This window comes from Phallusia mammillata, chromosome 7, assembly GCF_965637545.1.
Source record: "Phallusia mammillata chromosome 7, kaPhaMamm4.hap1.1, whole genome shotgun sequence".
NCBI classification, from domain to species: domain Eukaryota; kingdom Metazoa; phylum Chordata; class Ascidiacea; order Phlebobranchia; family Ascidiidae; genus Phallusia; species Phallusia mammillata.
In genome coordinates, this window is record NC_137258.1 from 16300533 (window position 1) to 16322045 (window position 21513).

General features: G+C 38.1%; 1 protein-coding gene and 1 pseudogene across 1 annotated transcript; both read left to right on the plus strand.

Moving 5' to 3' along the window:
* The first annotated feature begins 881 nt into the window (after positions 1-881).
* On the plus strand, positions 882-4075 carry LOC145239276 (coelenterazine h 2-monooxygenase-like; annotated as a pseudogene).
* A 10119-nt stretch (positions 4076-14194) lies between these two features.
* On the plus strand, positions 14195-21329 carry LOC145237469 (protein FAM47E-like). Its single transcript, XM_080100342.1, has 11 exons — positions 14195-14404; positions 14737-14884; positions 15038-15117; positions 16665-16818; positions 17210-17328; positions 17985-18053; positions 18236-18365; positions 18512-18616; positions 18838-18972; positions 19589-19797; positions 20923-21329. Exons 1-11 carry the CDS (start codon positions 14334-14336, stop codon positions 21113-21115), a joined length of 1413 nt encoding a protein of 470 aa, XP_079956468.1. The 5' UTR covers positions 14195-14333; the 3' UTR covers positions 21116-21329.
* The last annotated feature ends 184 nt before the right edge of the window (positions 21330-21513 follow it).

The window sequence follows — 21513 nt, forward strand, 5'->3', positions numbered from 1 at the left end:
TTCGCACCCTTCCATACGGTCAACAGGCAAACTTGTCGCTTCAAAGTTCGTTTGGCACGGCTTAAAACGCCAAGTCGGCCTTTGGGCAAAACAGTGTGTCCACTGTCAGAAGGCAAAAGTCCAACGCCACGTCCGTGCGCCTCTAGCAAGCTACCCGCCCTACCGGTTTCATCTTCACATGAAAAGTGCATTCATGGCACGTCTAGCGGTCCCCAATTGGGTCGACGAACTGCCATGGGTTATGCTTGGAATCCGCACAGCTCCAAAAGGAGACCTGCAGGCTTCATTGGCCGAACTTGTTTACGGTTCTGCCACCACCGTTCCAGGCAATGTTTTCCGCCCAGAACACCACGAGCCTTCACCCCAAACGATTCTCCCATCGCTGAAGGCTACGGGGTGTCAACTTGTACCGACTCCACTGTCACGTCACGGTCCTGTCCGCACAACGGTCCCCACAGCATTGGCCTCCACTCCGTACGCTTTCGTACGGAAAGAAGGCCACAGACCACCGCTTACGCCACCTTACGATGGCCCTTTTCGCGTCATTGCTCGAGGCAGCAAGGGTTTCACGCTTGCCATCGGCGAAAGCAACCAGCTCGTTTCCATCGACCGTCTTAAGCCAGCGCATGTCGACCTTACGCAGCCGGTACAAATGGCCCAACCTCCACGCCGTGGTCGCCCTCCCAATTCCGCGCATCAACCAACGCCGACACAACTGGTGCCATCCGAGAAGGAATCGCATACTTTAGCACCGCCCGATCCGGTTCCTCCCGAACCCGTTCCTGCCCTGGCGGATCCACCAGGTCACCAGCCAGAAACTTTACCTTCGGGCCAACACACGCGCACGCGTCAAATTCGCACTCCATCGCGTTTTGTGTGTTAATTTTATTATGTCCGTTTCTGGAGGGGGGTCATGTAGCGGCCTCTCTCACTACCGTTATCGTGTGCTTTCATACTACAGCGAACCGGACAGATTGCCTTCTTTCTCTGACTCTCGTCTTATGCGGCGTATTCGCAAATTGTGTTATTCTATTACGATGTACCTCGAATAAACACCTCGCTACAGGCCTATGTTTTGCAACTATGGCATCCCAATCTACTTCGACACAGACATTTTATTGCAAGCACAAGTTGATTGATATCTTCGATACAAAAATGGCTACTACGACTCAGGTGTGTGTGTAATGTTTTTGTGTTTTGTTTCAAGTGCGAAATCTTCTCGTTTTGAAGTTTGCAGGCAGGCTATATATATGCATATTCAGTTTCCTAACAAAAACAATCATTGTAAACAAAATGTATGCATTTAAATATAGTTCTTTAACAAATCCAAGTACGCCAGGTGTATTTATGGTCATTTTAGTTATTTAACAAACCTTTTGATAAGGCAACAAGTCGGACAAGGCAATCGTTTTTCTTCATGGTAACCCAACATCATCATACTTGTGGAGAAATATAATCCCACATTGGAAGATGTCTTTGCTCCTGATCTTATTAGAATGGGAAGATCTTCGAAGATTCCTAGATCCATTTATAAGTTCCAGGATCACTACAAATATTTGGAAAAGTGGATGGAATCAGTTAATTTGCCACAAAAGGTTGTGTGTAATCGCCCTCATTTGTCAAATTAGTCTCGAAGGTCACATTATGTGGCGTAGCCAGGGAGGGGCCAAAGGGGCCATGGCCCCTCCCAAATTTTCAAAGCTGTACATTGATAAATATTAATTTAGTGTAGTTTCGTCCCTCATCATTGTGGTTTCGTCTCTCAGCTATCAAAGGAATATATTTATTACCAAAAATGACTTTTGTCATCAAGTTGTAAGGCGAAATCCATGCTTTTTTATTTATGCAGACATGGAATAAATCAATAAAGCGTTTGGCTGTCCAGTCGAACCACAGTTTGGCAAGTCACGTGTTTGGTAAAAGCACGCCGAGCGTTAGCAAAAAGTTGTGTTAGACAACAAATCATTTGGCCCCTCCCAAAATTTTTGGCTGCCACGCCACCGGTCACATATCAAGCAAGTATTTGTAACAGTTGTTATTTTAGTCGGGACTTTGTATGTCAGGAAGTCTGCCACATAATAGGCTTACGAAAGTCTGACGCTTATGGCTACTGATGGGCTGGTAATATGTTTCCAACCTTACACAATCCATTCGGACCATTTGTTTCCAACCAAATGTTTTGCTAAAGAGTTTTAAACGACTAACGGCCACCAGAACATATATTTTGATACATGTATGTTTACAAGCGCATCAATTCGTCTCCGCGGCCGCAAAGTAGTTCTGTTGTAGACTTTTTCTTTACATCGTTTATCTCTTGCTGGTAATTCACATATTTATGCTGTACTCTCAAATCTAAGAAAGCAATTTGGTTCAGTTCACACTTTCCACGATTGGGGATCAGGTCTTGGATTTAATTTGGCAAATATGCTTCGTTCAAAGGTCCATAACATTTATAGAGTCTATGGTTGGTTCTTTCAAATCTTGGAAAGCGTGGCCTGAAGCTGAAAGTGGCATATTTCGAACATTGAGGACCCCAGCGGGTAAGCCGTGCTAGCTAAACAAATAACCACCCGACGAGAACACAACTCCTGCATTGCAGCCTATTTAAACAGCAAATGAAGTGGAAAAAGTGAAAGAAAGTTGGCTTTAAAATAATTGATAGTCAGTGCATGGTAGGTGCCGCTGACTATCAGTGTATAGCAGTGGTTCTCAACCTTTTTTACTATGCGACCCCCTTTAGAGATTTTCTAACACCACGCGACCCCTTTACACACGCACACACACAGGAAGTTTAACTACCAGCATGTGTTGATTGTGTTCATCACACATTTGCAATCTAACGTGGCTGCAATAGTTCGGCGTTTTGCTGTATTCCGGAAAACGCCTATTTTTCACTAACTATTTCACTATTTCGTGTTTTTTTTTATGTTAAGAAAAACCAAAACCCGCAATTATAGAAGTATGCAATCGCAAATATTGTTGCGCACGTTCTAAATCAAACGGTCGTGTGAGTTACTATGCTAAACAAAAGTCACAGGGAAAGTTTTTATGATACAGATAAAATAATTCCGTGTTCGGTTGCGTCTCCGCGACCCCCTCAAAAGTGCTTGGCGACCCCTTGGGGGGTCGCGACCCCCAGGTTGAGAAACACTGGTGTATAGTGAAGAATTAAGCGTATTGTGCACCGAGCTTTAAGGTTGACGAGATTCCATGCCAAACTTCGTTAATAGTAACTGTCCACCATCGTTAAATAAAGGTTTTCCATCATGGAGATATACTAGAGCCGGGGTTCTTAACCAGGGGTGCATGCACCCCCAAGGGGTGCGAGAACTGTTCCTAGGGGGTGCGGGGATGCTGAATCATTAACGTTGGTTAGGTCTATTCCATATACATACAAAAAACCCAGGGAGGTGCGAACATTTGTTGGTGATTTGAATAGGGGTGCAGCAAGGAAAAAGGTTAAGAACCACCGTACTAGAGGCTGGAAAAGGGATGGTCCTGTAGGTGAAACGGATTTGATTTTAAGTTAGTTGTCTTGTATTTTTTGCAGGGTTGGAAATGACTTTGCAACAGAATATATTCGTCTTAAACTTTCTTCCATCTGGAATAATCTGCAAGCTTACAGATAAGAAAAAATGGAAAATTACAAGAAACCGTTCGAGCAAGAAGGCGAGGCAAGAAGACCTACATTAACATTTCCAATAGAAGTTCTGATCGCAACAGCCGGTTTGATAGCATTGTATTACGATCGTTTTTTTTTAATTATTAACAAGCTTCACTTTTTAACATTATCATCTGCTCTTACGGCAAAAAAATTATTTATTATCTAGGACCGGAAGACGTGGTTTCATTTGCAAATGCCTACAATCAATGGCTAAAAACCACAGCAAACATTCCGAAGTTGTACTTTCGAGTTGAACCAGGTTTTTTATCTAACATCTTTCAAGAAGAAGTAGATTTATTGCCAAACCTGACAACGGTATCTGTGAAAGGATTTCATTTTGTCCGGCAAGATTCACCCGATGAAATTGGAAAGGCTCTCCATCGGTTTTTGCTAGAAAAAGTTTATGCATAAAATCGTATGTTAGCTTTATTACGTCTCAGCAACAATGCGAATGTAAAAAATACACCAACATCATAACTAACATCAGACAAAAATACTTAATGTCGATAGGTGGCGTAAAAGCATTGCCTACTAGTCAGGGCGTTCATGTAAAAATGCTGACAGACCCGACCCATATACATACATAAAAAACCTTGATCGGGATTCGTCCCCGGGAGTGTCCTGGGTTCGAACCCCGTGAAAAAAAATACTAATAATATAATAATAAAAAAAACAAATGTAAAAATGCTGTCGGTTAGGGCTATTTAGGTTTGCTTGAGGTTTTGTGAAAGATATGACCTTAAACTTAACTTTAAATCTTAGTTCCTAACGTTTACCCAGTGTAACTGGTAAAGTCAACTATCGGCATTTAAAAAATAAGCGTTGTTATGAGCTCTACCGGAAATATATTGCTTGTATTCCGTGTACCAATACAATACGACCCAAGAGAGAAAGTTTTACTAGAGGGGGGAATTTTGACATATACTTAAGACGTCAAATGATTATGTACATATAGGCATAAATTGTGTACTGCATAATCAAAATCTGAAACAGTCTAATTACAATGTAAAATATCCCCACGTAGCCACGCGTTGTTCACGCATTTATTATGTGTACCATTTTGTCTATTAAAAATCCAGTGAAATGGCAGGGTTTATGAAAATAACACCGGAAACGTAAAAAAACATAGCCTATATCATTAAGTTCTCTTGTACATTTGCCGACTTTCTCTACTCACTCCTTACAGCATAATACTATTTCTCATCAGTTTTTTCGAAAAAAATGTTAGATCCTAAATTCCATGGTGGGGCAAGTGCCCCCTGCTGTTCTTACCTGCCGGCGCCCATGATACGACCCAATTGGATCTCTTATAGGACTGTATTTAATGTTTTGTTGATGATCTTATGCATTTGCGTACGCATTTCAAAAATAATAATTGCTAGTGTATTTGTACAGAAGCGTCAACTTTACATCTCAATGTTGATTACTTTGTGTTTTCAACATTTTTGTTAAATTACCCAAAGTTTAATATGCGTTTAAGGAGCACCAACCGGGTTTTTGTTGTGTTAAATAATTGGTGGTACCTGTAGTAGGTACACTGTACTTATCGACAAGGTATCGAAAAAGAATAATAGTGCTATCCAATACTGACATGTAAGACAATACTAGTCGCATTGTAACATCTGTATAGGGTTAATATTTCAGTTTACATAAAAACTTGAAATATAACACTGCGACGGTGTCAGACAGCGTTTACATGAAATATTACTCTGATGTAAAGGCGTCAGAGCACCGGTCACCCTGACAAACCTAACAAAATAACGTTACGGCAAGAAAAAAATGTTTCCTGGGCTGATTTAAGTGTTCCTTTATGAATTGCGGTGTATTAAAATATTTATCCGCGAGGGAGCACGTGTTTTTTTCAAAATAGTGGTAGATATCAGGAATCAAAAACCTCAAAATGTCAGTTATGAAACCACCAGCTGCCGACTTCTATATTCTGCAACACAGATCCATGGAAATCACAATAACACCAACATAGGCTACTTTAAATACACAATTTACGCAAACTGCTAAAAAACGAACGAAAATTTTGCAAATGCGCACTTTTATAAAGAAAAAACTTTAAAAATGTTGACAGTTAGAACTATGTAGGTTTGTTATCACAATAATTCAATCTTAGATATCTTTCTGGGCTAATATTAACATGCATTAACATGCGGTGTTTAGTGTCGACTACAACAAAACTAGTCGGAGACCGAACTGACGTTGTTAGTGTTACAGCCTTAAATGTTATTTGAGAAAATCAGGTTTGTTATTCTACCACATTTGAATCCCCCTACAGTCATTTTATTATTGATTATCGGGACGCTGGAGTTAAAGCTGGAGTTTGTACATGACACATGTGCGTTGCGTACAATCCTTATAGTTTAGAAATCATTATACCGCATACGCTATTCAAAACCTATTTGTGTAAAATGTAGGCTGCGTGGTCTAGAGTTAGACATTTACAAACATTTTTTAGTTTATTATATAGGCTAAACTTCATAAGTTCGTGTGTCCTATTAATGAATCTTGAAAGATGAAAGTTGAAACTATGTGAAGTATATGAAGAAAAAAAAAGTTTAACTAAACAAAAATGTTATGTTTTAGAAAAACTCTGTTCAGCAGAGAGACTTTAAAAAACTCTGCTATTTTGCACATCAGGCACAAAGCACAGATGTTTCATTTGAATAAGGTAATTATTATCACGTGTAATTATTGAGTTTTAAAGGTATCTATAGCCCGACATAGCTGTATTTCAAATCCAATCCATGCCCTGCGTAAAAGTGGCTTTTAAAATTTTCAGGGTTGCAACCAAATTTGAAACTTGATGTTTGAAAAAAAAACGGTATCGAAACAATAACATTATTTATTTGCTCAAACAACGAAACTAAACGACCAAAAACAATGCCACATGTAAACAGCAATAATATATCAAGCATGGTCGTGCGAAGTTTGACAGTTTCGGCTAATCTGTTAAAAGCGGAAAAAAATATACTAACACAAGAATAACGATTAAGTATTATAAAATAAGTAACGATTTGAAAAATTTCAAAACACGGGAAAACGAATCGACTTTCAGATGTGCACTTGGTAGCTATGCGGTTCCATGTCATTTTTGTCATTAAGCTGAAAAAGTACACCCCCTGCTGCCGTGATACTTGCGTCCGTTGCTAAATGTAAAACACGTTTTGGGTCATAAGATCTAAGGGTGACTGCTTGCATCATAGCTGAACGTGTGTCAAGAAAGGCTTGTAAAAGCGTAGTTGTCCATTGAAAAAGCGTTTTAGAAGAATCCTTAGCAGTGACATTTTTTCCAATTTGATCTAAAGGTTTGGTTAAAGCAGCAAGATGAGGAACATGATTTTTTTCATATCTTACGACCCCTAGGAATCGGCGCATTTGGTTAACCGTTTTAGGAAGGGGTAGATCCAGTAGACCTTGCAAACGAGAGTTAAGAGGTTTTTCTCCATCTGCAGATACAATGTGACCCAAAAAACGTACCCGATCCTGACCAAAGGTGCATTTGTCCGGGTTCAAAGTCAAGTTATATTGAGATAAAGTTTGCAAAGTTAAATCAAATAACTTTAAATGCTCATATTCAGTTTCAGTTGCAAGGAGGATATCATCAATATAAAATTTCACACCTTCTAACACAGGTGACCAACCTTTCTCCTTCCTCCACTTGTTGTATTTTAAAAGTATTTCTTTTGCCACTACATCGACATTGGCCTGCCATAAGCCTGGGCTTGTCTTCAACCCCATGGGGGCTTTTGTCCAACAAAGTGTTCCGAATTCAGTAGCTAGTCCTAGGTACTGTTTTGCATCTTCATGGACATCTATATGGTGAAAAGCATTTGTCAGATCCAAATTTGTAAAATATTTTTTTCCTAGTATATATTTAGACACAGAATCTATTCTAGGTAAATTGTAGTCATCCTCAGTAATAGAAGCATTTAAAAACCGCAGATCAATTATAACCCTATAACCTGTTGGCTTCTTCTTCACTAGAAAAACCGGACTCCTCCAGACAGTAGAATTCCGTTCAAGAATGCCCAAGTTGAGAAAGTCATCGAGCCACTTTTGCAAAACAGCCATCTGTTCTGGGCCCGAGTTATAAATAGGCCCCGTTATCGGTTTATGGTATCCAGGTTTTAATTGGATATTAAGTTGATACGGAAGTTTACTTGGTTGCTGAAGGTTATATTTTAGATCGGAGATATGCGGATATTTTTTTAACAAATCCATGAACCTTTCCCGTGCAATTAAAGTTTTAGCAGGTGTTTCAACCGATAGGTCAGGCTTACTGCAATCAGCAATTTTAGCAGCTTGTTCATAAGAGAGATTGTTGCTGTTATCAAGACCTACAGGTTTATCACATTTCAAAGCAGTAAGTACCTCAGCAGCTTCTTGAAAAGTTCCCATCACAGCTAGATGTCCTTTGGAGAGCAGGTCGTATTGAAGGATGTCAGGCAATCCGATAATGTGATAAGGTGTCCTGTCTAACAATTCAAATTTTAAATTATGTTGTTTTCCAGATAGGTTTATTGGTAAATTAACTATTCCCTGTGACTGCAATGGCTCTGATGCGCCATCAAGCGTAGAAAAATTTGCTTGTGACGCTTGAACAGACATGCTGTCATTGCATGCCGATGTGTGTAAAATATTAGCACTGGCCCCTGTATCCAGGAGAAATGGCGTACGCGTTACATCATCAATCAAAAAAATATGTTCATCACGTTGTAGAGAAGGGACGTGTGTCTGCAAAGAAGACAAAATATGGCAATCAGATTTAAAAAGGGGATTAGGGTCAGTCTCTGCGATTGCACCAGAGGTTCCCCCATCTAGTTTTTTTGATGGGTGCCCGCATCTGACGAACCACTATGATTCTTATTCAACTTGTTTGCTTCCCCATTGTTTTCTACCTTATGTGGTCCTTGCCTTTTCTGATAGGTATTCTTGCCAGAGCGTTGCTGGTTCCTGTCACGCGAGTTGGAATTAGAAGAGCTTGGTCTGTTGCCATTACCTTTTAAACACTTGGGAATATAGTCAGCATTACTGTTGTTAGTTGTAACAGACCAACCTTTAGAACGTAAAAGCTTTCCAACAGGGCAAATGGGGGCTATATGCCCCTCCTCTGAGCAAATATAACAAATAGGATTTTCATACCTCCTAGCCTGTTGTTGCGTTGTAGTCGTAGAGCTTGTCGGGTGCGCCGGGTTACTCGTTTTCTCCAACACCAGCCCTTGTAGAGCACGAACATCAGCTGTCAAGGCCTGCATTTTATCTGGAGGATTCTTGAGGGAAACCGGCATCTCGTCGTCTTCAAAGTGTGCATACATCACTTGTTGACCTGGTGACTGAAGTTCGCGTGTTTGGGACAAATTAAACATTCGATTTAGAATTTGTTGTATGGACGACCATGGCTGACCTTCGATCTGAAATGCAATTGAAGTAGGTAATTTTTGCAATAATATTTCCTGAATCAGTTGAACGTATGGGTCATTAAAAGATCTCCCATCTAAAACAATGCCTTGTTGAGAGAACGTAGTGGTTATCGCCTGTAATGGTGATATTATGGTACTTTTAAAATTGATACTTTCCAGCATTTTTCTTATGGAATGCATTGTCGCTAAGGGAGTTTTTTTGTAGGTCCGTTCCACATGCTGGCGTAAAGTATGGAGTTTCGCCTCTGTGGTCATATTTACGTTTGCAGTCAGAGCCTGGAGGTATTGACGTAAATCACTATGTATGTCAGTAGTTGCGAGTAAAGTATGTAAAATATTTTCAGAAGTAAGACCATACTTGGTGAGATGTCGCAAATTCAACTCCAACCAAATCATCTCTTGTCCAGGCACCAAGCGCACTAGTTGAGCAAGATCGACCTTCTTTTTAATGCTATTGTCAAGAACTAAAGTTTGCTCAAGTGCAGGGTGACAAACCTTCCTTTTGGGCGTCTGGGACCTTGGTAAATCTGTAGATAGATCTATTAAAGAAGTTTCCCCAAATAAATCTCGGTCATACCCATGATCTTTAAGCTTAATAGGAGGCGCCGCCGGCGTCGATTCAGTTATTAGAACAGGCGTAGATTTAACTGGTGCATTATCGGTTACCTTAGTTAAATCTGGGTAGAGGTAAGATTCATACGGTGGCGCAGGTGGGGGAGGTGGAGGAGGTAGGGGAGGTAAATTGCCAATATCACCTTCTGCTTCCTCTCCTGGTTGTTGAGTAACAGGTCGTTTGCCTAAGGCTATATAGGTAGTTGAAAGGAATTTTCGGTCCTTCTTTATCAGCTTTTCTAAAGCTTTTACATCTGATTCTTTGGCTTTTAATGCTTGTGCATGCGCTTGGTGATCAATTCGAAGTTGTTCCTTCATCTGTTTCGTGAAATCACGTGATCTATTTAAAGCTTTTACATGATTGTCATTAGCAAGACGTAATTCAGATATTTCAGCATTCAACCGTTCTATTTCAGTTAATTTCGCATGTGCGGCGTCGCTATCGTTTTGCGAAGCGTTTCCGACCGTTTTAACATGGCCGGTTACAACTGAATCATTTTCAGCGCGTGACTTACCTGAAATACTCGCAAGAGCGTCTTTTGCAGCTCGTCGCATGATCTAACTAGGTTAAAATAGTGTAAAAAAAATTTTTTATGTAGCAAATAAACAAAAACTAGCTTTTATGCAAATAGCACAAAGATCTTCACTCACAGGCACCAATGTTAACGCTACAGTTAGCCTATTGAGACTGAATTATCTGTCTCAAGTCCTAAACTGTCGTCACAAACTAAATCTAATTTTATATTCAATCAGGGGTGAATTCACTCTAACGCTTACGATCTCTGTGCAGTATTTCTAGTTTAAATAAGAGTTAAACTATTTAGCAGGGCTGTGCCCCTAATTATACACAACCTTTCACACCACCTTCTGATTTTAATAGATGCAAAGTAAGGTTATACAAAGATTTACGAAGTCAGAACATAATCATAAAACATAAATTCGACGCAGTTGGGCGAGGCCTATATCTATCTAACGCAGCTGGGCGCGGCCTTTATATCCGGTTGCCAGCTTGCGTAATGCGCTTCTAACTTTACACAATAAAAAGAGAATACATGCGAATAAAGTTACGATAGTTGCGATAAAGAATGCGTCAGTTATTCGTTTTTGAAATGCATGGTTTGTTTCTTTTAACAACGCAAGCCGAAACGTTCCTGTCACATCCGAGAAAACCGAGCCATATCACATCCTTTTTCAATTTGCCTGCATTTTGTGGCATGACGGAATTTGTTCATTGTCCGTTTTAGCATAACACCATGGTTAGTAAATCGTACCATGTTGGGTTACGCAACAGATACTACAGTGCAATAGTTGTAACATATCAAACAGCAGTTTGTTTCTTGATTGAAGCTTTCCCCCTATATTTCCAGTTTTAGGGACTGGCGATGTTGACAATATCGAGTACAACGTTTTCACACTTGGAGAAATTTTGTTGATATTCTACCCATTGCATAACTTGCGCCTTTATTAAATACAAGGAAATACATATTGTACATACGGTTATAAATAAATACAGTTTGTACGGCGCATGATATCAACTAAATACATTTGTCGGCGTTTGTTGTGGCAAGTTTGGTTTGGGAATGTCTTTGCCACCTTCGACAAGTGGCACAAGCAGGTCATGAAAATCACCGCAGTCTTTTAAGCGTGGCGACCATTCATTTAAAAATCGCTCAAGACCCGCTCTGTAGAGTTTCGAGTAAAAAAGGAAAAATCCCAGATCTCTGGCAATCACAGCACCTTCTCTATTAGTTTTAATCCTCTCCAGCAAATCCATTCTTCGTTTTGGCAAGTCTTCAGTGAAACTTTCAAAAATCTTAGTCTGTTTGATATCTCCGTGTGCTGCACAAAGTGTCAAAAATAATGACTGGTCGTCGGTTTTGCAAAACACCTTTGTCATTCCTACGACCAAACCGAAAAATTGTATTGCAGATGCGATTATTTGAAGACTTGCTGTTAATATAAGGATATTCAGTGATGCATGACTGCACTTAAATGGTTCGCCCTGACTTGTGCAGTTGTACGTCATTTTTCTCGTGTTGTTTTGGTAGAACAAAGCCGAAAGAAATGCAACCCACGACACGCAAATGACCATAGAAAGGAGGCTTCTAAAAGAATACAAACTGCTTGAAGTTGAAGATTCTATTGTTTGAGAGCAGCATGTAAAGTACTTGCAACATGATGTTTTTGTCTTCTCAGGAAAGAGCTCACTATCTTTGTACCAAGTATACAAATACTCAAGTAGTCTACGCATTTTTGTTTCAGTTGGAGGATTATCATTTGTTTCAATGGCCTGTTCAAAATCTTCCTTTGTTTTATCGAGCGTATTTAAACTTTTGAAGCTTTTAACCGCGTCGATAACAGTTGTCACAGCAGTGTAGCGAGTATCTTGAGGTTTGTTAAGAGCGCATATACAACATTTCACGGTCAGTCTGACAACGTCAATGAGTTTTCCCAAGTCGCCAGTCACCATTGTGCCTACAGATAAAAACTGTCTGAACGGTGCAAAGATTCGTAAATCTAAGATGCGTTTAAAATGCTCGTGATTTTGAATGTCGTGAAGGCTTTTACCATTGAGCTCAGAAAGACCGGCTGAAGGGTCAAAATCGTTCTGTGTTCCGCAAAACCCCAACAGCCTTACAAAGCTTGCAATTGTCGATAGATCAGGATTTATGTCGGTCGCTAAAATTTCAATTATCTCGCAGGTTTGAAATATTTGAAGGTATGGTTGTAGAAGTGCTTCATGGTCGCCTTCCCTAGAAGTTGCTGTTGTGAACTGATCCTCAAAAGTTTGCAGATCTTGTTTTAAATCTTTCCAATCAATAAAATCGGTGACAACATTTCTACACTGTAAACGCTTTTGCTTTTCTGTTTCCGGTGCTTCAGCAGTGTTTGCAGTGACAGAAAACTTAATTAATGAATCCAGGTCTTGGTCAATTCCATCTAGTAAATCAAATTTCTTCCGAAACGTTGCTACTGAACCCGCGCATCGCGGAATGTATTCCCAAAAGTTATTGGCAACAAACAGCAGTGAGGTGAACAGCAATCCAACCCACCAAAATTCGATCATCAGGCGTTCGGGTGCCTGGCTGACACACTGCTGGTTAATAAAACTTGACACCGGAGAATTAAAAGCAGAGCTCGTATTAAGACTTTCTGGTATGCACGATACAGCACTTGACCCTGTACGGTAGAACAACAACGCAGCTGAAGCGGCTAAAGCAGATAATGTGAATGAGCGTACAGACTCCCACCAAGGTTTCATGTTATGTGAAGAAAGTAGATCTCTCCAGGTAAAGACTTGATCAAACAGCATTGTTATACTTTTTAACTTTGGGTTTTCTTCACGATTCTGAAGTAAAAAAGGAACTTAAGCTAATCGTAACGGTGTAGCTACAGCGCGTCCTCCACCCGCCACCAATTGTACCCTCAACTTTGTTGCGGTTTTTAACGTCTGAACGTTGTGCAATTGTGCTGTTACGATTTTGCCCGGCGAAATAAACTCAACTCAACAACAGGTCGGTGACCGTTCGTTTGCAAACCAAGCAAAATTCAAACAAATGTTGGAAACATTCCATTTTAACCGTCAGGAAAAGTTGTTTGATTATCAGGTAATAAAGTTGTTTCCTTATTTGAGATCACCGAACCGGTTAGCATTACTGGTTAGTGGTTACTGTCAATGGACTTTTTGTATCAGAACCGGCTGAAAAATATGATATTTGGGATATAACCGGCTGACAAACAATTTAAATCCCACCACTGTGTCTAATCACCTCGATATGTACAAGTGCAAGGTGAATGTAATATTGTTGACTTAACAAGGCGTTTACTAACTTGCGGTAAAGTAGGCTATTTGTGGACTAAAGCCCAAGTGGTTTAATCAGTTAGTAATGCAACGCGTTATTCAGTTAAAGCATAATAAAAAAACTGTTAAGACTGCGACTTTCTTTCATAAAACTCAAACGTTCTTTACTTTTATCGACTTTCGTTTCTTCAGAGCTTTTAAGCTTTGGATTATTGTCCTTTTAAAAGCATATACCATAAACTACCTCTTAAAAGGCCCAAAAGTACCCAGATCTCGAAGACTGAACATCACAATAAGTTTTAGCTGTAGCAAAAAAATACAGCTCACCTCACAGATTGCGAGCATTAATACGTACTTACAAGTTCAGTGGAGCATAACGTAACATTTACTGGACCGGAATCAAAGCAAAGTTCAGCACAGCGGATTCAAAAAAATATATATTTTAAAAGATGAAAGAAGCAATTCGATTGAAAGATTATTTTATCATATCTTCGGGTTATAGAATGTAAATTGATAAATTTTAAAATTAAAGGGATCGTTCAAAAATGATTTCTATGTGCCAAATTCTATGTTTCCTTGACAACTGCGTTTCCAGAATCTCAGAAAAGAAAAACATATTATTACAATGCAATGTGATGTCATTTTACTTAGTTTTTAATTAAAGTCAACTTCTATTTGTAATACAAGAACCTTTTAAACATTGTTTTGGTAGATAGTAAAAGTGGTGAAACACAAATTGCGCCTCTGAAGTTAGTATTATTGGTAATGTAGCTTTCAGGCTTGGTAGCCCAACAGTAAAGTTGTAACTGTTTGGGCATTGGCAATAATGGCGCAACATAAATATGATTTACTTGTTGTTCCCAACAATTCCGACAAAGTTATCCGACAGCAACCCTGGTAGGTACCAAAAAGGTATTAACAGCTTATGCAAAGGTTTTCTAACTTATTTGCCCATGCACCTAGTTATTTTTAAAATGTGAAATGTTATTAAAATTGCCACATCATTAAAGAATTATTTAAAAAAAATAATGGTTGGATTCTACCACCTCTCTTTAAAAGCATTTAATAATATTATATCTACAGTGCATTTGTTTTGTTTTCAAATATTTCACTAAAGCTAAGTTAAGATCTAAGATTTTAAACTAAAGTTGTTAGGTTTTTTAAGTGTGCACGAGACACTGGAAATTTTTTTTTTAGTTTTAATTTTTTTTGAAAAATTTATACTTCAGGTACAGAGAAAGACTAAGAACAAAATATATAAAGCGAAAAAACCAAGGTGAATGTCTAATTGGTCGGAACTGGACATTTGTTCGACCTGGTGCAGATGATTTTCGAGATGGTTTGCCTCCAGACATGGGTGGAAAGTTTGTTGTTGAAGTAAAAAATATGTAGATATTTTTAACTTTAAAATATGCTTCATCTAAACTTACTTAAGCTTAGTTCAATTTGCACAAAACAATCCAAATCAATAGTTTTTTCTTTTCTAATTTCAAATAAATTAAGTTAATATTTTATTTGTAATGGTGCTAGGGTATGAAAGGTATCTCACCAGTCATTAGCCACAGTAAGGATTCTATAACAAGTCGACTCAGAAAGGACAAAATTAACAGGTTTGTTTTATTCCCTAATACAGTGGTTCTCAACCTGTGGCACACATACTACTATTGATACACCAGAGCTTTGTACATGGTATGCAAACAGCATTCGGTTAAACTCAATTTCAGTAATACCTAAAATTGTATCTTTACTGACCAAACTGATCTGTCCTGGTTTGGAGAAAAAATTGTGACATTCTTTTCAAATTGCTAACATTCTTTTCAAATTGCTATGATAGCCTGGTCAATAAAAAAATAGGCTAATGGTGTACCCATTTGAACATGGTACAGTGAGTATAGAGTTGAGGACTACTTCCCTAATAGAACCAAGTTGTATTACACAATTTACATATAGACATAGGCGTCGATTTTTTAATTATTTGCAAAATTTTAGGGGAGACCTTTCCATGTTTTGGAAACATCCATCAGCCGTTCAAACCCACAATCTTAGGAACACAATGCAGTTGCGTTAACTGCTCCGTTGTCCTGGCGAGCGCACGATCTAAGTTATGACCCTTATTCGGTTAAACCAGGGGCCACTAAACGTTTTACACTGCGGGCCGGATAACTTTAATAACGATTCGCGCGAGCCGCATAGTTAACATGTTCTAGCGCCGTCTTTCCATACTTAGCCCGCGATGCGATTTTCATAGGTGGGCCAAAATATGGTCTTTCTACAATCCCATTTAAAATCTGGTGATCCGAATTTTAAATTGTATAGTTAGCATCAACTAACGAGCAATGCTCGTATATTACGTCACAAGTAACAAAAGAATGCAATTGTTCGCGCACAATTAACACTTGTAGTCTCGTCTGTGACGTAACAAATTGGTTGTGGTCTATTTTGGGCGTTGTAATCCTATGAATCCAAAAAAATTTGGGCCGTAGTTTGGTGACCCCTGGGTTAAACAAACGAAACAAAGTTTGCAGATATAGCAAACTTCCGCACAGACAGATAGTGAAGTTGCCACAGGAATTAAGTAAACATTGTTCAAGATGTTCATTTACATTGTATGTGACGATTTTTAAACAACTCAACATTAAACTGGCAACGTCTTATTCGAGGGTTGCTTGCGTTTTGGCTGCAAAAATGCCTATAATATTTGTTTGACTAGTCATTCCTGCAGTTAACATAAAGCAAATATAAGATACTTGAACAACCAGCCAGTACTGGGAATAAAACAATCACATAACAATGCCGATTGTTACTGCAACCATTGTTACGTTACGTAACAAACCACGAGACACTTGCGTTTGTCATTGATTGTGACCTTCAATCTTACAAACAGCCGGTTTCAACTACTTTACGGTATAGACGTGTATGTGGTCTTTCTGACAATACTTTATTTCAAACAAAAACAGGGGAGACAATACATATGTTGTCACCCCTGTTTTTTCAGGAGGGGAGACATGTCACCCCGGTCACCCCTAAATCGACGCCTATGCATATAGATGTATTGATATATTTGTATCTTGTTGATATTTGTGATTTAAAGTTCTTGATTTGAGTTGTAACCTCTGCATTACATAAATGTTGTTAACTTGAGCATAAAAATTTGAAGGCCGGTGCCATCACTGACAAAGTCTCAAGCTTGCTTTAGCAAGAGACTACCTTTGCAACAAAAGCGAAGCGACCATATTGAGGAAGTTGAATTTGGATTGACACAACATCCACTTGCTCTTTATCCCCACCTAGAGGAAGGAATGCCACCGGAGGTACCAAATTCTTAACCTATTTCTTTCAAAGCTTTGACTCTTTGTCCAAAGAGTGTGCAACCTCCAGAACACAAATCATTTGTGGCCCTTAAATATAGTTAAAATGCCTACAAAACTGCTTCAATTTTCAGTCTGTTTATGTAAAGAAATGCCGACACACAACTAATAACAGTCTTTCTTTTTACTGCCCTGGTTTGAAAGTATTATCGTGTATTGATAAGAAATATCCTTACATGAGTATTTAATCCACCTGCCGTGATTGACCCCTTAAGTTCAGTAATATGCTTGTACATCGGTTATTTGTAATTCGTGAAAACTTTTTTATAAACACCATATAAGGAGCTAAACCTGTTGTATTGTTTGCTAATTTTTATCTTAAAATATTTTTAAGCTGTTTGAAGAAATAGTTGATTTGCTTGACCCTGCAATGAACCCTGACCTCGAAAGTGAAGAGGGTTCAACTTATATGGACATGGATAGGAAGACAACAACTGATGGAAGTGGGGCAAGGTGATCTGACAAAATGTTTTAATAAATCTAACATTTACCGCAAAAACTTAAAAATAAAATGACTATGATAGGTGCGCCAATTCTACAAATATTCACAAGCAAAACCTCACAAGAGTATGGTTCTTAACCTAAAGTTGATCACCAAATCTAAATAACCCTCTCTGTTATTTTTATGTTGATGATTTGTGCCATACATTAGCAATAATGTATTTTTCAGATTGCACATACTTTAATTTGTGACTAAATAATCAGACTTTCTCAGATATTTGAGTAAAACTTAAAACAACAATTTCCTTTAGCATGTACACAATTTTCCAACAATGGAAAAGTTTCCACCATTTAAGAACCACTGGCATATAAGCAAATATTTTGCCTGACTTAAACTTTTTGATGCACAATTTCTGTCTTATGCTCTGTCACATTTGTGTTTAATGGTTGGACACAATTTTGCTCAAAAACTATTGTCCAATGGAGTTTTGTATATGAGTGTGTTGTGATCACTGTTCTGTATTGACCCTTCAGCACTGATCCAAGTTATGAATTTATGTTCATCTGGTCTATGGAATTATTGTAAAATGGCAACACTACCAACACTTTCAATAATTTATTACTTTGTGGTAAATACATAACAACGGAAATGTGGTACATTGTTACAGAACAAACACTGCAGAAGAGGACATTTTAGAGGAAAATGAAGAAGAAGAAGCTGATGAAAATGAACAAAGGTTAGTCACAAATTTTAAAATAAAAATTTTGTGGTACAGATTAAAAAAAGTTGGGTGAAAAAAAAATCTAATTTTAGTAGAATTAACTGCAAACTAAAAATCCCTATAATTATCTAATTTCTATAGCACATTAATACAGCTTAAAAATAAAAATTGCTTATCTGTTACCGTTTCTTGAATAGATATACAGAGGAAGGCAAGCAACGCAACCCATACAAGTGGATTCATCGCAAAGACGAAGGACAAAAAGATGACAAACGAGGGTTGAAGAAACGTCCCACATCCCCCTCACAAGATGAACATATTAAGAAGGTATCAAAAATTATTTTAATTTACTAAACTCAATTTTAAATGAAGATTGAAAGTTAATGAATATGTATATATATATAATAACCTCTTTTCCATCAACATTTACAATTTGTCCACACCATTTCAACACTAATGTTTTTTACTGTCAGGTGACAAAGGAATTTTGTGACTGGGTTTCGGATTTAGGTGGAGATAGCAATAATGTAGAGGAATCCACTATTGTTAGTTTATTCGCAAGTGGATATGAAACAAAGGTTGGTATAGTTTGTAGTATTGATATATATTTTTGTGAAAAATAAGATTCACCATAAGTTGTTTATTTTACAATTTTAAGTTGGAACAAACAAATATGAATTGGCGTAATAGATATAAAGACGTAATAAAAGACTTATCATCATACTGGCTATAGCATATCCTCTTTACAATTACATTATATAGCTGTTTTAAATGAGTAAAACGTTTTTTTTTGTTTTAGCCTGCACTTTCAGTACCCATACATGTAGTTGAGTTATCCAACGTTCCCTCTGAGCTGAGAATATCAGCGGGTATTTCCCCACGGGGGTCAGCAAGAAAAAGTCACCCATCATCTGCTACACCAACTAATGCATCTGTAAGTACTGTTTGCAATTAATATTTTAGTTTATCCCGAATAGTAGTGTTAATATCAGTGTTGTTGAAAATCCTAGTGTCAGAATAACATCGCACGACCTTGTTATCGCATGTGTTTTGTTGCAATTGACGCTTTGTAAGAAATTTGTCTTGCAAGATATGCCATTATCAAGATGAAGGCGTCTCGTATGGACGTCGAAACGTCGATTATCTACAATAAAAACTGCTGGAAGAGCAATACTTGTTTATCACAAATCACAATGACACATTGCGTCACATAGCAGGCAAATTTAATCAGGTTAAAATGTTTACAGTAGCTTTGTGTGTCTTTACAAGATTTACAATTTTTTTTGAAAGTTAAAATTTGAGGCATGTGTTTTTTACACTTGATTACGTTTTTGTCGCTCAAGTTTCTTGCTCAGGGAAACACTAGCGGACGACACGGGCGACAACCGGATAATTAATATTCGTAATCATAAAAACTGAATAGAAATGGGCCAATGGTGTCAAATGTATTTAGACGTACAAACGTCCACAGTGTATGGAACAACATATAATAAAAACAAATCTGCGTTTGGGACACTATACCATTTTGAACATTTATTGGCTTTTTGTAGCGTCACACTGTTCCAGAATACGAACCAAGTTGGGTGAAGTTGAAGTACGGTGCCTGGTACCTTGATCCTTCATCATGGAAAGCAAGGCCTGATAACGAACCTCTAGAAGACCCGGAAGAAATTTTAAAGCGAGAAATGTCCGAATCGAAAAAGAAAAGCAACGAAATGGACGCCCAACTTGCACCGCTACATGGCGCTAGAGCCTTCCGGTAAGCTTGTTTTTTGCTTTTAAAAAATATTTCAAAATATTTCCCTCTCAGAATTGGTAAGTTATGAACTTGTATACAAATGGTTCTTTCAATATAAACAAAACATGTGACATTTGTGACACGAAAATGAACTATCAAAGGAGACGCAATTTGCCTGTAGCACTTCGAGATGTATTATTCACAAAAGCAAAAGATAATTTTTTTAGTCAACACGCTTGGAAAGAAATTTTATCGTGTTTGAGATTAAACGTGAACATTTAATTATACTCACAGACGCACACACACAGAGATTCGTTACGTTTATGCGTTTAAATGACTCCGCCCCATACCCGATAAAGCCCATTTTCAAAAGACGCTAAATAAATAACTTATGACACACAAAAACCAAGTGTTCGCGCAAAGGTATTTTTTTGTTTCTGTTTATTGTTATTTCAATTCGGGTCTTAAATTGTTACAAGATCTGTGTTGTACAAAGTAAGAAAAATGATCAAAATAAAAAGCGACTTGGTCGCTACGCCATGCACCATAACATGATATCAGCAGATTGTAGCGACCCCCGGTACGTCCATGCTGTAGGGCAGGTTATTGAAACACATTTGTTTAAAAATTGTGTCTTATTTTACCACAATTTTTTTGCCGTGATGAAGCGCGAACAATTGTGTAGTCTGGGTAACTGTTAATAAGCACCTTTTGTGTCTAAAAGTATAAATCCTAAAATAATTCATACCCAAAAAATTAAACGTGTAACAAAAAACTGACCCTTGCAATAAGAACCACACATAATTGAGATAGAGAAACCTATGACGTAAGTTGTAAAACTTGAAAAATAGTTACAGTTTGCTCAATAAAATATCTACGTTTTATTCGACAACGCTAGCGATTTTGTTCTTAGTAAAGTTACATTTTATTATGTACACTATTGGTAACCATGTCACGGTTTGACTGATTACCATATTCACCTTATAAAACGTTTACTATACTTACATATACAAACATATACAGGGTCACAATAAAATAAAATTATGAATCGCTATCTACTGATCGTGTGTTACTTACACGAGAAGTGTTATAAAGCTAATGTTTAATTTCTTTCATCGTTCTATAAAAAAGAGATTATTCTTGCAGTGACTTTTTGGAGCGCAACGAACGGCGAAAACCGGAATTTATGGGCAAAGTTGCGGTTATGCAAGATATCGAGGATGCCAAGAATGAAAATAATCACCCGCAAAAAATGAACAGACTAGCATCACGTAGTACGGTTCGTGTGCGGTCAGGAATGACCGTACGTTCTGCAGCTTCAACTCACGGTTTCAGATAGCGAATCACCCAAAAAACAAGAAACATTATTTTTTGTGTTGTTTTTCTGCGTTTTCCAGATGCCCTACTTTATTGTGCAACATTGCCAGACACAACTTGTAGAGCTTAACGTCATTTTAACTTTTAATACCAAATGTACTGTTGGTTCTTGCAAAATGTTGCTACCGTAAATTTTATGATGACTTCTGATAAACATTATCTACTGTGTGGTTGTACTTACAGGCTACATTATGCAGTGCTGCCAGTTGTTCGAAGTAATATGGCTCATGTCAGGTTTTAGTTATTGCCTTGTGGTTTTATGTAAGCTACACATCAGTTTTTGTAAGGTTTAATTTACATAATTACAACCAATTTAAGTCCTTTTGCTACTTAAATCCTAAAGGTGAATGACTATTTTGG

Bases quoted from the DNA above. Each gene is read 5' to 3' on its own strand.
- LOC145237469 (XM_080100342.1), top strand. From the start codon at position 14,334: ATGGCGCAACATAAATATGATTTACTTGTTGTTCCCAACAATTCCGAC. The intron at 15,118-16,664 runs GTTTGTTTTATT...AAAAATTTGAAG, and splicing joins AGAAAGGACAAAATTAACAG to GCCGGTGCCATCACTGACAA. The intron at 16,819-17,209 runs GTACCAAATTCT...AATATTTTTAAG, and splicing joins AGGAAGGAATGCCACCGGAG to CTGTTTGAAGAAATAGTTGA.